General features: G+C 42.9%; 1 protein-coding gene across 1 annotated transcript in view; it reads left to right on the top strand.

Annotated features, from left to right (window-relative positions):
* Positions 1 to 14,977, top strand: part of DNAH3 (dynein axonemal heavy chain 3) — a gene marked incomplete at its 5' end in the record, with an annotated part of 176,584 nt that overhangs the window by 87,394 nt on the left and 74,213 nt on the right. Inside the window, 7 exons of the mRNA XM_044232901.1 lie at positions 2,107 to 2,198; positions 3,048 to 3,267; positions 3,840 to 3,974; positions 5,344 to 5,455; positions 7,319 to 7,560; positions 10,886 to 10,986; positions 13,331 to 13,436. Coding sequence (XP_044088836.1) covers positions 2,107 to 2,198; positions 3,048 to 3,267; positions 3,840 to 3,974; positions 5,344 to 5,455; positions 7,319 to 7,560; positions 10,886 to 10,986; positions 13,331 to 13,436 — 1,008 coding nt within the window. The remainder of the gene's footprint in view (positions 1 to 2,106; positions 2,199 to 3,047; positions 3,268 to 3,839; positions 3,975 to 5,343; positions 5,456 to 7,318; positions 7,561 to 10,885; positions 10,987 to 13,330; positions 13,437 to 14,977) is intronic.

The following is a 14,977-nucleotide window of genomic DNA, read 5'->3' as shown; positions in this document are numbered from 1 at the left end:
CTGGAGTAAGGTCACCAATTTGTCTACAGGGGGTCAGACAGCTAATATAAATGAGAGGAACCAGCTGGGCATGGTAGGGACTCTGACAAATACCCCATCCAGATCAGCAGCCCCTCCTTATCCCCAGCCTACTGTTGCCAAGCAGGAATTGTCAGGTCTTCTCATTTTTCAGGAAAAACCAGAAATTTGGATTTCTACATCTGATTTGGTGATCCTGGCTCAATGAAAAAAAAAAATCCCTGTAGGCCAAACAAAAGCATCTAATTATAAGACAGCATCAAAGTTAGACACAGAGAGCTTTGGGAAACCTGGGCTGAACTGGGGGCACATGGGTGGCTTAGGTCGTAATCTCAGGGTCCTGGGATCAAACCCTGTGTCAGGCTCCCTGCTCACTTCGGAGTTTGCTTCTTCCTCTCCTTCTGTCCCTCTCTCCTTGTGCTATCTGTCTCTCTCTCTGTCAAATAAATGAATAAAATATTTTTCTTAAAGATTTTATTCATTTATTTGACAGAGAGAGATCACAAGTAGGCAGAGAGACAGGCAGAGAGAGAAGGGGAAGCAGGCTCCTCGCTGAGCAGAGATCCCGATGTGGAGGCCAATCCCAGGACCCTGAGATCATGACTGAACCTAGGGCAGAGGCTTAACCCACTGAGCCACCCAGGCACCCTAACTGAATAAAGTCTTAAAACAAACAAGTGAACAAACAAAAAAAACCCTAGGCTGAACCACGTGGAGCTCCCCTTTATTACTACAGTTAAGCCGAGGTGGTGTCCATACCAAAGCAGGCTGTTCCAACCAACTGCAGAGATGATAAGGAAGCATGTATGTCCCCAGTGCCTACTGCTTAGCTGGCCCGAGTTATAGCATTGCAATAGGCCTTGGTCCTGCTGCTAGTGGAGAAGGACGGCACCTCTGAAAGGAAGAGAGAGTCACCAAAGCCATGTTCAAGGGAATAGACTGTGATGACCTTAGCCTGCTGCTCTCATGGGAGGAAAAACCCCAAAGTACAAGATGGCTTGATCTCCTCCTGTGGGAAGAGACCCTAGCAACCCCACCACATGAAAAGAGGTACCAGAGAGAGACTTCCAGACCTGCTTCTTTATGGATTTTCTTCTAAGACATTGCTCCATCCCATTGAACCAAAGACACAAGAGAGACGTAGCCGAACCCACATTAGTACTTAACCTGACAGAAATGCATCCACTTTCTTTCCACCCTCCAGATGGAAAAGGGTCAGGGGGATCTTGGGAATGGCTCCTCCCCTGTAGGCCAGCATAGGCCAGTGAGTACCAAAGTAGAATTTGGACCCACAGTTCTTTTTATCACTCAACTGTTGTGACTCACTACCCCCTGCATCCATACAGCCCTCCCAGCCAACAAGCCTGTTAGGTCTGCCTAAGTAGCTTTCTTGAGATAGTGTGGTATAGCAGAAAGCACCAGCGGTTGGTGTCAGGGAGCCTGGGTTCTAGCCCTGGCTCTACCTCTAACTAACTGCTTGACTTCTCCTCTAAGATCTAAGGTAATATCAATAGATGATGTTTATTGATCTCTCACTGTTTGCCACACAGTGTTCTAAACACTTCACTTACATGATATCATTTGTTCTCATGAGAATGGTACAGTTGCTGGACCATTTGAGATGAACTAACTGGAGGGGTTACATTACTACCCCACAGCCACTAGGTAGCAGAGTCATGATGTGAATCAAGATCTGTCTGACTTCAAGATTCTTCTGATACATACTGGTCCTGCATTCCTAACTGACTTCCTATGTCCCTGTTGGATGCAGGAAGGGTCTGATGGTTGGAGGATTCTCCTTTGGCATAGGTGTTGTTAGAATACCAGTGCCTGTGGCCTTCCACATAACCACTGAGGGACCTGGTGTGACAATAAGTACCTAGCCAGCATCAGTAGGGAAGTTGGCTGAACAGTGGATCTCTCCAACAAAGGTAGTCCCTCTGCATTGGCTTCTCCTCCCACTTTCCCTTCCTTTATTTTACTGGAGTGGCCTGAACAACCATGCTGCTTCTCTTTGCATCTGTAGACATACCGCCACCCATTGCTCACTGAATGTGTTCAGGTTCTCAATCGCTGTTTCTTTTCTAGGCCTTATTCCGGACGGTAGCCATGATGGTGCCAGATTATGCCCTCATTGGGGAAATCTCCCTCTACTCCATGGGGTTTCTGGACTCTAGAAGGTATGTTACATTGGCTTTCCAGTAGATTCTAAAGGCTCTGAAAGAGTGCCTTCTGTGTGTTGAATTCAAGGTAGGTTGCCCAATGGAAGAAAAGAGAGAAACTTGAGAAATGGACTTCCATTCCCTAGTTGATCTGAAAGTACATAGCCCTGGCTTTTGTTCTGACCCAATTCCTGGCCAAGAAATAGCCCAGATTCCCAAGAAAGGTCCTCCTCTCTCTTTATGTATACTTGGACTTCTCTTAAAGAAATTGCCCTTTCTATCCCAGCCCCTGCTACACACACACACACACTGCTTAAAGCAAGACTTTAAAACATGAAATTATTCCAAGATTGAATAGGAAAATTTTAGTATAATTTGGAATTAACATTGTTATCATCATAACATTTACTGACTTCAAAAAGTAAAGCATGAACATGGAAAAAAAAATGTCATGTCACAGACGTGAATAAAGGGAGTTTCTACTCAGCGACCTTGAGTCCCACACTCTGGGGATTAACATTGTTAGTAGTTTGATGTTTCTTCCAAAATATGTGTGTGTGTGTGTGTGTGTACATGTACATTCACGTTCATATACTCAGAGAAGTATTACACACATAATTTCTTCTGCGGTAGATTTTATACATATATGTGTGTGCTTGCTCTTTTCCTCCTAACCTTGAAAGAGTCAGAATGCGTCCTTATCTCATCATGGTAACTATTAAAAGGACTTCAGATGATAGGGCTTCTCCATCAAGTCCATGAGCAAGCCTGATTCCTGAAGGGACAGGGCACAGGGATGTTGGGAATGTCTGCAGGCTGGAAGCTGGTGCTCTCTGGTGGTCTGCAGTGGTGTCTCTGCCCTCCCAGTCTTGCCCAGAAGATTGTCGCAACCTACCGCCTGTGCTCAGAGCAGCTGTCTTCACAGCATCACTATGACTATGGCATGAGGGCAGTCAAGTCTGTGCTCACTGCTGCTGGCAACCTGAAGCTCAAGTATCCTGAAGAGGATGAGAGTGTCCTGTTACTTCGGGCCTTGCTTGATGTCAACCTGGCCAAGTTCTTGGCTCAAGATGTCCCTCTGTTTCAGGTGAGAGGGCTTTGGGACCTCGACCAAGTCCTGAGACTCATTTTCCGAAGATGAACTGTGTCTCTGGCACCCTCTCCACCTCCAGCCAGCAACCCCACCAACAGATACCCTCTCCCAAATGTTTGATCATAGTGATAGCACTATCCCTGTCTAGTTCCTGATTTTACTAAAAATGATCACTGATAGAATAACATCTGCTGTTGGGTTTGGGTAAGTTTTTGTTTTAACCAAATGTAGTTTTCTTTTGTAATTATTTTAATGTCTATCTTCCTAATCAGGTGGGAGCTCCATAAATACAGAAATCATGACTATCTTATTCATTCCTAGTACATTAATTGGTAGATAATACAGACTTATTAAATCTTTGCCACCTTGTAAATTTATTTGGGACGGAAATCATGTCTTACAAATAGTGTTGGACTTTGTAATTGTGGATGAGTTTTGGCATAGAAAAATGAGGTTTGGAATTTTACAAAGATCTCTGCCATCTGTAAATCTCATTTTCAGAAAATGTTGAGGTCATACCTCTGACAATTCATCCTTTCCACCTTCTCTCAAATTCTTATTAACAGGGGATTATATCAGACTTGTTTCCTGGAGTTGTTCTCCCAAAGCCAGACTATGAAGTTTTTATAGAAGTGCTGAATGAGAACATCAAAAAGATGAAGCTCCAACCAGTACCTTGGTTTATTGGGAAAATTATCCAGGTTTGTTCCCTGCATCCCTATAGGGATGCACCTGTTGAACTATACACAGAAATCAGGAATTGGAATTGTGATAGATTGAACTCAGTGATGGCAATCAGAAGTGCCTGGTTACAGTGGGAGGTGCCTTCAGGTCTCACTTCCACGAGCTGGAGTTGAAATTCACTGTTTTTCCTCTGACCATCTCCCTTGGGATTCTTTTTTTTAAATTTAGGTATGAAATGAAACCTTTGGAGGCATTGGGCTTGAACTAGTCAGGACTTTATCAGTTTCCAGTGATACAAACCCAACTCAAACCATCTTAGTCAACAGAAGGGAATCTGTTCACTTACCTAACTTGAAAACCCAGATGTAAGTTGACCTTAGACACAGCGGGATCCGAGAACCTTTCTCTTCATTTCTGGGCTCTCTGATTTACAGCTTCATTCTTGGTTGGGTCCACAGTATCCTCAATCTTTGATTGTCCCAGGTTCGAGCCCAGAAGGAAGAAGAGCAGAGCTCTCCAAATAGCTTCAGCATAGGTCTCAAGATTAGCTTTGAACTGTGCTGGTAGAGTCATATGACCACCCCGGAACTAGTAACAGGGAGGATCATTTATATTTGACAGCATGGGTCCTAGCTTGGAAAATACCTTTTACCTGCTGAGAGCTCTAATCTAGTCAGAACAGCATTTAGGCATTGAAAAAGGAAGTTTCCAATTTAAGTGCAATTTGCTAAAATGACCACTGTTTCCTTTTCCCCTTTAAAAGCAAATAGAAATGGCTTCATGAAAAAATTAGAGGCAGTAAAGTCAGACAGCCGTGTGTCCAAATCCAGGCTCCCCCACTGAGGAGCACGGACAAGTTACTTAACCTCTCTCGGGCTCAGTATTCCCACCCCTAGAAGGTGGTTAATGATACCTGAGTGGATTAAATGAAATAATTTGGTAAGTCACTTGATGCTTACTTAGCATATTAGTAGGTACAGAGCAAATAGGAGTTCCCATTTCTGAAATAATCTGAAAATACACATATACTTATTTATCCAAAAGATATTGATTAATTGATTGATTGATTGATTGATTGATTTTAGAGAGAGCACCTGCAAGTGAGGGGGGAGGAGCAGAGGGACAGAATCTTAGGCAGTCTTCAAGCCTAGCACAGGGTCAGACACAGGCCTCAAGCTCACAACCCTGAGATCCTGACCTGAGCCAAAAATCAGGAGTCAGACACTTAGCCAACTGACCCACCCAGGTGCCTCTATCCAAAAGATATTTAAATTATAGATCATCAGATGTAGAAGTGACTGTCCCTCATTCACCATTGACTTCTGACTGGCTTCACTTCTGGGAGGTCTGCAAGGATTAACTGCTTGAAATGATGTCTTCTTCCAGATCTATGAGATGATGCTGGTAAGACATGGCTTTATGATTGTTGGAGACCCCATGGGTGGCAAGACCTGTGCTTATAAAGTGTTGGCTGCAGCTTTGGATGATTTATATGAAGGTAAATCTCATATCCCTGGCTTCCGAGGAGCACAGGAGTTCCCAGTAGGTTGGCTGGCTCCGTGGAGATAATGCCAGACTGTTAGTACTGCCATCCCTGGATTGTGACGTCGGAGCCAGAAATAGAACTTGGCATACAGATGTCTGCAGGCAGAAAATAAAGGTGGGGGGTGGGGGAGCTTCTAACAGGGATTTTATGTGCATGTCATTAAGTGGAGGAATTTTCTTGAATTTCTCAAATGCTGAATAGTGGCTTATCCAAAGGCTTTCCTATGAGAAACTCCTGCCACTGTCCTGACCAGATTATTCTGAAAGCCAATACTGCATGGTTTCTTTTTTCTTCTTTTTCTTTTCATCTCCTCTTCCCTTCTCTTTCCTTCCCTTCTCTTTCCCTTTTTCCTCCCTCCCTCTCCCCTTCCTTCCTTCCTTCCTCTCTCCCTCCTTTGCTCCCCTTCTTTCCCTCCTTCCATTTAATGTAGAAGATAAAACCTCAGATTTTTGAATCAGACCCAGAACTTGGACAAATAACTAAATCTCTCTTAGCCTCTGTTTTCCCATCTGTGAAATGGGATTGTTGTGAGAATTAAATGAGATTATGTGGGAAAATAACCTAGCATAGTTCCTGCTCAACAAATGGAAGCTACGTGTATTGCCAGAGAAACAATTTTGGGGCTTTTTTCTTTTATAAAAAGCAAGCCTGTGGTGTTTGTTTGTTCGTTTTGTTTGTTCTTAAGATTGATTGATTGATTGATTGATTGATTGATTTTAGAGAGAGAAAGAGAGAGTGGAAGGGAGAGAGAGAACCCCAAGCAGACTCGGCGCTGAGCCTAATGCTAATGTCTCAAGACCTTGAGATCAGGACCCGAGTTGAAACCAAGTTGAAACCAAGAGGCTCAAATGCTCATCCAACTATGCCAGCCATGTGTCCCACAAGCCTGTGGTTTTGAAAAGCAATACCTTCTCTTTCCACATTCCCTTCTAGTACTTCATCTTAACATGTTTTTTCTAATAATATTTGTTGATTTACTGTTGAATTTTTACAGTTTTTTGTTTTGGAGACTAACTCGGCCCTAGTAACTAATTAGGGCATTTCAAAGTTAATATTCTGGTCCTTTGAACCCAGTTTAGGAAACTAAACAGAGAAAAGAGGTTACCCCATTGGTTTTGCCTTGGGATTCTGCAGAAATGGTTTTTTCTTTAGTTCATGGCTCAGGCACTCCAAATTTTCCTTACTTTGAAGGATCATTAAAAAGTCTGGTTATTTTCGGGCCTGTTACCATATGCACCAAATGTGCTACCTATCAGCCTGTATTGGATCAAAAATATGAATACAGTTCTGGATGACAATGGTGTGAATGTCTCAGGGGCCACTTGCCGAACAGCTAAAGAAGAGGTTTCAGGGCTATACTTCAGTCCCTCAGATAGAGAAAAAGTAACCAGTATTTTCCAGAATCTTTTAAATGTCAGCTGTTTCCTCATCACAAGTCAAAGCCAAGTTTCTTAGGGTAGCTGTGAGAGCCAGGTACATAAAGACACCTGGTAGCATGGACCTCTCTCCCTTACTGCTTGAGTTTATGTAGGCTCAGGCAGATTTCTTTGGATCTGACCAGCACATTTGCCCTGTTTGAAATGAGACTCAGAAGAAAATATGATGAGAAACTAATGGGCAAAAGAACCTAACAATTTAAGTCATTGCCCACCCAGATATCATAATCTTTATAAGGACTGAGTACGAATTTTATAAGGACTCTCCTTGGAGGACATATTCATGAAGGCTGGTTGGTCTTCAAGGTGACATTATCTCTTATTTAATGTTCTGGTCTCAACAGAGCCTTTGTAACTCATTTTGGACTTTCTTGCCCAGCCAAACAGATGGACGAATTCGCTGTAGAGTATGAGATCATCAACCCCAAGGCCATCACCATGGGGCAGCTCTATGGGTGCTTTGACCAAGTGAGCCATGAATGGACAGACGGTATCCTTGCCAATACTTTCCGGGAGCAAGCGTCTTCAGTATCTGATGAACGCAAGTGGATTATATTTGACGGACCAGTAGATGCTGTTTGGATCGAAAATATGAATACAGTTCTGGATGACAATAAAAAGGTACTACTGAATCTCCTATCAGTTTTACATAGGTAAGGTATAAATCCTCTTATTCAAGTGAGTAATTAACCAAAACTGTATAATACATACATTTATTAAACAAAGAATAAATGTCCCCACAAGAAAGCAACAGCTTATGAGTTATGCTTCCATTTGTACTTGTAGTGGGTAAGCTATGTGTGTTTAGGGATAAGTTTGCATCATGGTTAAAAGCCTTGGTATTGGCATCTTATTGGACCACTAGCTCTAGAATTGAGCTGTTGTATTGGGCAAGTCACATAACTTCTCTGAACCTCAATTTCCTCATTTGTAAAAAGGTAGTAATAAAACAGGGATAGTGGCAATTAACCAAGTAGCACATACATAGTGCCTGATATATGGAATGGATGTTGGTTATCCATTTCTGTGTCCTTAGAGACTGAAGACAACCATTTACTTTGTAGATGATATTATGGATTATAAACTTTGGAAGGGCTTAATTGGGCTCAGCTAATCATTGTGATATCAGTAAGGGCAGCCATGGTGGGAGGATCCACACCCAAGGGGGCTTCCTCCCTCGGTGCCTGAGGGCTCATTCCTCATTGGCATATCCCTCTCTGTCTCTTTCTCTTCAGATAGTATCATCCTCCAGGCCTTTCCAGTTGGCTGGGGTGTCTCACTTAGTGATCTTGGAGTAGTCCTCTTCTTACATGGTGGTTAACTTTTCCAAAAGCTAGGAAGTGACAGCTTGCAGGAAATTGAGAGCTGTGCTTGGAACTAGCATAGCCTCACTTTTTCTCAATTCCATGAGTCCAAGAAGTCACAGGGGCTGCCCAGATTCAAGGGAGTGGGGAGAGAGGCTCCACGTCTTGATGGAGTGGGGCAAGGCCACTTGGCAGAAGCACACATGGGATGGAAGCTATCACTGCAGCAGTCTTTGGAAAAAACATTCTGCCACCATAAGCATGGCGCCTAAAGAGCTTGGACCCCGAACCCGACAGCATGGTTTCAACCCCTACACTGGCACTTGCCAGCTGAATGAACCAGGCAAGCTATGTGCCCCCATGTATTTGCACCACTTTCTGTAAGGACATACCTACTAAACACTAGGACTTCTGATGGACTTTCCATCCATTCCAGAAGGATTTGTGGAGATGTCTTTGTCCTTCTAGGCCTGCACTAGTCCATGACGGATTCCAGAAGGAGTCTCTCATGGGAAACAAGCAAATAAAACAGGAAGAAGGTACACAGTTAAGTTCAATGTGAAAAACTGAGTGAGAGTAGAGTAAGAGAAACTGAGTAAGGTTCATCATCTGTAAAATGGGGACAATAGTTCTACATCATAGTGTTAATCAGGAAGATGAGATAAGTTAATATTCGCAAGCTGCTTCCAATGGCACCTGGCATAGGACAAGCATTATCTTACTGTAGGCTAAAATAAAATAAAATTTGTCACCACTTTAAGGAAGAGTTTCTACACTGAATATACATGATTATCAAATCAAATATACTTTCCTACTGCATTAAAATTTCACAGGACTATGAGTGAGTCATGCTCAACAATGGAAGGCCTAATTATCTAAATTACATACACACACTAATTATAACACATGCGTGATTTTGATTACATAACATAGAAATACAAATGTTTTATTACATGATATAGGCTATGTTATATAAACTAATTGTACAAATGTACTTGTTGGTCTTGAGATAAGTGTAAAGAGTCATGGGGTGCCTGGGTGGCTCAGTGGGTTAAAGCCTCTGCCTTTGGCTCAGGTCATGATCTCAGGGTCCTGGGATCGAGCCCCGCATCGGGCTCTCTGCTCAGCAGGGAGCCTGCTTTCCCTTCCTCTCTCTGCCTGCCTCTCTGCCTACTTGTGATCTCTGTCTGTCAAATAAATAAATAAAATCTTAAAAAAAAAAAAAAGCGTAAAGAGTCATGATCAGGGAATTTCCTGATGACTCTTCTCTTCCGTGGGTGTAAATCAAACTACTATCAGAGATATGGGTGTCTTTTACTTTTCTTGATATTCAGAGTTGACACTGCTGGTGGTATCAGCCCCATAAGAGCAATGACCTTCCTGGAGACACATGTAGTGGCCTGTTTCCAGGAGTGTTTTATGTAGGCCAGGTAATGTACAAGGGAATTTTTAAGCGCATCTTTGGGTGAGCAGCAGGGAATGATGAGGTTTTCTCTTTGCCCCTGAAAGACTAAAGTTTCAAGCAACCCTATGTCTTAACCATCTCACTAGAACCCATGTTATCAAATGGGAAGCAGTACCACTAATTTTATACATACACTGAGGCTGCCCCATGTATTTGCACTACTTTCTATCGGGACATACCTACTAAATGCTAGGACTTCTGGTGGCCTTTCTTTCCATTGGAGAAAGGATTTGTGGAGATATTTTTGTCCTTCTAGGCCTGCATTAGTCCGTGACAGGTTCCAGAAGGAGTCTGTCATGGGAAACAAGCAAATAAAACAGGAAGAAGGTGTGCAGTTAAGTTCTATGTGAAAAACTGAGTAAGAACCTTGAGACTTGCCGTAGTCTGATAACCTTGATCTTCCATCTAAGGCTGCAATTCAGTGACTCTCTGACCTACCTATTTATTTATTTTAATTTTGTGGGGGGGGTTCTCTTTTTTTTTTTGGTGGTGGTTTTTCTTTTTCATTTTTTTGTTTTTTTGGGTTTTTTTTTTTTAGAGAGCATGCATGTTTGAGCAGGTATGGGAGGTGCAGAGGGAAAGAGAGAATCCCAAGCAGGCTGCCTGCCCAGCGTGGAGATCATGACCTGAGCTGAAGCCAAGAGCCAGATGCTTGGGTCATCTGGGTGGCTCAGCCCCACATTGGGCTCCCTGCTCAGTGGGTCTACTACTCTCTCTCCTTCCCACTCATGCTCTCTCTTGCTATCTCTGTCTGTCTCTCTCTCTCAAATAAAATCTTTAAAAAGAGAAAGAGAGAAAGAGTCAGACACTGAACTGACTCAACCATCCAAGTGCCTGCCAAACCCCCCTATTTAAAATCACAACTCACCCAGCCCTGGCTAAACATTCTCCAGCCTCCTCTTCTATTTAATTTGTCTCTAAAGCACTTTCATCATTTTATATGCTGTATGTTTTGTTTATCATCTGTCATCTGTTTCTTCTCAGCAGACTGTAAATCCCAAGAGCACAGGGATTTTTGTCTGCTTGATTCCCCGCACCTGCCACTGACACATAGTTGGTGCTCAAGAAATATTTGTTGAATGAATTTGAACCATCTCTGTCTGCACTGAGGCCTTTCACTTGGGGATGGAATTTAACCACTTTGCCTGACCTCCCCACCTCTGCTTTGCGCTTTCAGCTGTGTTTAATGAGTGGAGAGATTATCCAGATGAGCCCCAAGATGAGTCTGATTTTTGAGCCAGCGGACTTGGAGCAGGCCTCTCCGGCCACTGTGAGCAGGTTAGTCGGTCTTGCCCTGGCACCCTGAAGGAACATGTGCCCTCACTGACCCCAAAAACCCACAAATGTGATTAAGCCCTAGCAGATCACCTACAATATTTGTTGTCCCCACAATTTATCCTAAAAGCAGTCTGCAGTCCACAGTGCTGGTAGAAGTCTAAAATCAGGCAAGCACTTCAGAAAGGAATTGAACATTATTTCCTAAGATTGAAACTTCACATGCCTCATGACCAGCAATTCTACTTCTAAGAAATTTTTGCTCACCTACAACAAAATTCCTATATAAGAATTTTCCGAGTGGCATAGTTAACAATAACAAACACTAGGAAACAACCTAAATGCCCATTAACAGGAGTGAATTCATGTGTAATACAGTCACGAATTGTGTTTTTTTATATTTTATTTTATTCTATTTTATTTTCATCACAGTAAGCTTACTCTCTAATCCCCATCACCTACCTTAGCCATCCCTCACCAACCTCCCCTCTGGTAACCATCACTTTGTTCTCTATAGTTAAGAGTCTGTCTCTTGATTTGCCTCTCTCTTGCATTTTCTTTTTTCCTTTGCTCATTTGTTTCTTAAATTCCACATATGAGTGAAATCATATTGTCTTTCTCTATTAGTGTAATATTCACTAATATTAGTGTAATATTATCTAGCTCTATCCATGTTGTTGCAAATGGCAGGATTTCATTCTTTTCATGGCAGAGTAATATTCCATTGTATAGATATATCACATTCTTTATCCATTTATCTGTAGGTTGCTTCCATGATATGGCTATTGTAAATAATGCTGCAATAAACATAGGGGTGCATATACCCCTTTGAATGAGTGTTCTGTAGCAAATTATAATATTTATATATCACTCAAAATAAATGAGTTGTATTGACATAGGACTCTATGGATAAATCTTATTAAATATGTTAAAATCTCAGCAATATTATATATTAGGTAAGCCCACAATATTACATACAACATAGTGTCTCCCTTTAAACCTCTAAAAACAACTAAAATAAATGCATATACATTTTAGGAACATATAGAAATGTTATAAAACTATGTAAGAAAGAAAGAAATCAAGAGACGGGTAACCATGAGATCCAAGATAACTGTGTTATCCAAGGTAACTGTTTCCCCTGTGGGGAAAGCCAGGGGTATAGGATAAGGGAGACCATCAGGGTTAGATGAAGGTTATTGTCAAGATCCTAACTTCTGTCTGGGAGGTGAGTTTATGGGCACTCACTACATTATTGAAAACAGTTAGCTAAGAAAGGCCATACATGGGCTAATGATGGTATGCCAAGGATGATCATTAATCTAATCCTGTGCACCTGAAGTTCATTAAAAAAGTAACAATCAGTCCACATTCCAAAAAGCAATGTCAAGGAGTAGAAAGAATATATTGGCAAGTTGGACCAACTTGGACTCCCACTCTGGCCATTGCCATTATCTAGCTATGTTACTCCTTCCAAGTCTCTCAGCCTCTCTGAGCCACACACTCCTCATATCTAAAAACGTGACCATTAAGAAGAGTATTGAGAGATAAAGGCTATTAGGATCTAGCATAGTGCTTGACATGCAGTAGGTACTCAATGAATAGCAGCCATGTTAGTAACAAACAAGGGAACACCTAGATGTAACAGAATGGGGGGAAAAATGTACTACGTACAATATCAGTACATGCTAATGGTAATGTTAATAATTTCTATGGATTCAGAGTTTTCTATGTCCTAGAAATGGTGCTGAATTATTTATTGGCATTTTCATATGTAACCACTACAATAGCCTTATGAACTATACATTTTTTTTCAGTTCTGTTTTGTTTTGTTTTTAAAGATTTTATTTATCTGACACAGGGTGGGGGGGAATACAAGAGGGGGAGTAGGAGTGGGAGAAGCAGGCTCCCCGCTGAGCAAGGAGCCTGATGTAGGACTTGATTCCAGGACACTGGGATCTTGACCTCAGCCAAAGGCAGATGCCTAATAACTGAGCCACCCAGGCACCCTGAACTATGTGTTTTTTATATTTCTTGATTTATGACAAGGACATAGACTTTCAGAGACAGTAAAGAAACCTTGCCCAAGGGTACTCTGATAGTAGAATCTAGGGCTGGTATTTAAATCCAAGTCTCTCTAACTCCCAAGCCCCAGCTGTTACCACTGGTCTCCATCCTTTCCTGATGAAATTTGGGCACCTTCCCTTTGGAGTGGAACTGGTGAGGGTCTGTGCCCCAACCCAGACTCCAGCCCCTTACCTTATCAGGACTGCCTCCATTTACCTCACCCCTGTGTGCTTGGGAACTCGGGTGTGGACCGAGCTGGTCCTTTCTTTGTGCCTGCCAGGTGTGGGATGATCTACATGGAGCCCCATCAACTAGGCTGGAAGCCCTTGAAGGACTCATACATGGACACCCTGCCTGCTAGCCTCACTGAGGAGCACAAGGAATTGGTGAGACCAATGTTCCTCTCCTTCCCCTCCCTCTCTGTCTCCATACTCCTCATTACTAAAACCTTCTAGGTACATCTTCACCTTCCTAATTCCAGGATGCAAGAAGGGGTAGGGAATTCCCTGCCTGTCTCTAGTTATCACCCTTCCTGGCTGCCTGACATTTTTCCAGCTTTCTTCTCCCTGTGTCAGGAATGGGATAGAATGGTCAATTTCTCCTTCTACCTTCTCCGTCACTCCCTGTCTCCCCAGGGGAGAATTCTGATGCTTGAGAAACATTTTACATGTTGGATGGAATGGCACACCTTTCCCCGTTGCCCTACTTGTGGAAATGTCTCTAGAAGTTGCTCTAGAGGTAGGCCAAATTAGAAGGAGCTGTCTTCTGCTTTGTACTGCCACTCCCCATCCTGGTGACCTCAGCTCCATACCTCCCATTGCTGCGGAGCTGGAACCGGTTTAGAAAAGTTGTATTACAAGTACTAAGAGTTTCTGCCCCCTTCTTCCCTTCCTAAAAGAGGGGTGAACATTCAGGTTAGGTGAGTACCTGAGCACAGTCTTGGACTAAAGAAGCAGGAAGGGAGAACTCAGGCTTTTGGTGTCTCTTGTCCTCCCTGTGTTAGTAAATAAAGTTTCCTAGGAAGGTTTCCCATTGAAGAAGCCAAGAAAGGATGAGTTGGGTTCTCTTCCCATTGCAGAAACATTCTGGTGAGCTATGTAGGAAGGCCCTGTTCCTGTCCCATTTATATGCATCTACAGTGAGTATAATCACATACATTTATATGCACATCCAGAGACATCTATGCACCTGCACCGGAACACTTCAGGGACTCCTCAGTGTCCTTAGCTCAAAGTCTAACTTTTTTTTTTTTTTAAGATTTTATTTGAGGGACTCCTGGGTGGCTCAGTCAGTTACGTGTCTGCCTTCAGCTCAGGCCATGATCCCAGGGTTCTGGGATCGAGCCCTGTGTCAGGCTCCTTGGTCAGCGGACAGTCTGCTTCTCCCACTTTTCTCCTCCCCCCAACTCATGCTCTCTCTCTCTCTCTCTCTCTCTCAAGAGAGGCAGAGGGAGAGAAAGAAAGAGGCAGACTCTGATGGAAGGCTTCATCCCACAATCCTTAGATCATAACCCTAGCCAAAATCAAGAGCCAGATGCCACCCACCTGTGTCACCCAGGTGCCCCTTAAAGTCTAACTTCTTATCAGGGCATCTGAGGCTGGCATCTGGCCCTGCTCACCTTTCCAGCCTCATCTCCTACCTTCTTCCTCAGCTCATTACCCTGCAGCCCTTGTGTTTTGTTCCATTCCTGGAAGACCCCAGGCTTTATCACCTCAAGGCTTTTGCACCTTTTCTTACTCTTCCCAAAAATGTTTCCTATTTTATCGTGTGAGGGATGATTCACCTTCATCATCCAGGTCTCAACATAAAGGCCTCCTCCTCTAAGAAGCCTTCCCTGACCCCCATATTAAACCCTTCCTGTTACTCCCCATTGTAAAACCTTTGTTTCCTGCTAATACTTGACATGACTTGTAAGTATTTTATTTAT

Source organism: Neovison vison, chromosome 14, assembly GCF_020171115.1.
Source record: "Neovison vison isolate M4711 chromosome 14, ASM_NN_V1, whole genome shotgun sequence".
Classification (NCBI taxonomy): Eukaryota; Metazoa; Chordata; class Mammalia; order Carnivora; family Mustelidae; genus Neogale; species Neogale vison.
Note: the sequence above shows the minus strand (reverse complement) of the source record. Positions and strands in the feature narration are given on the sequence as shown.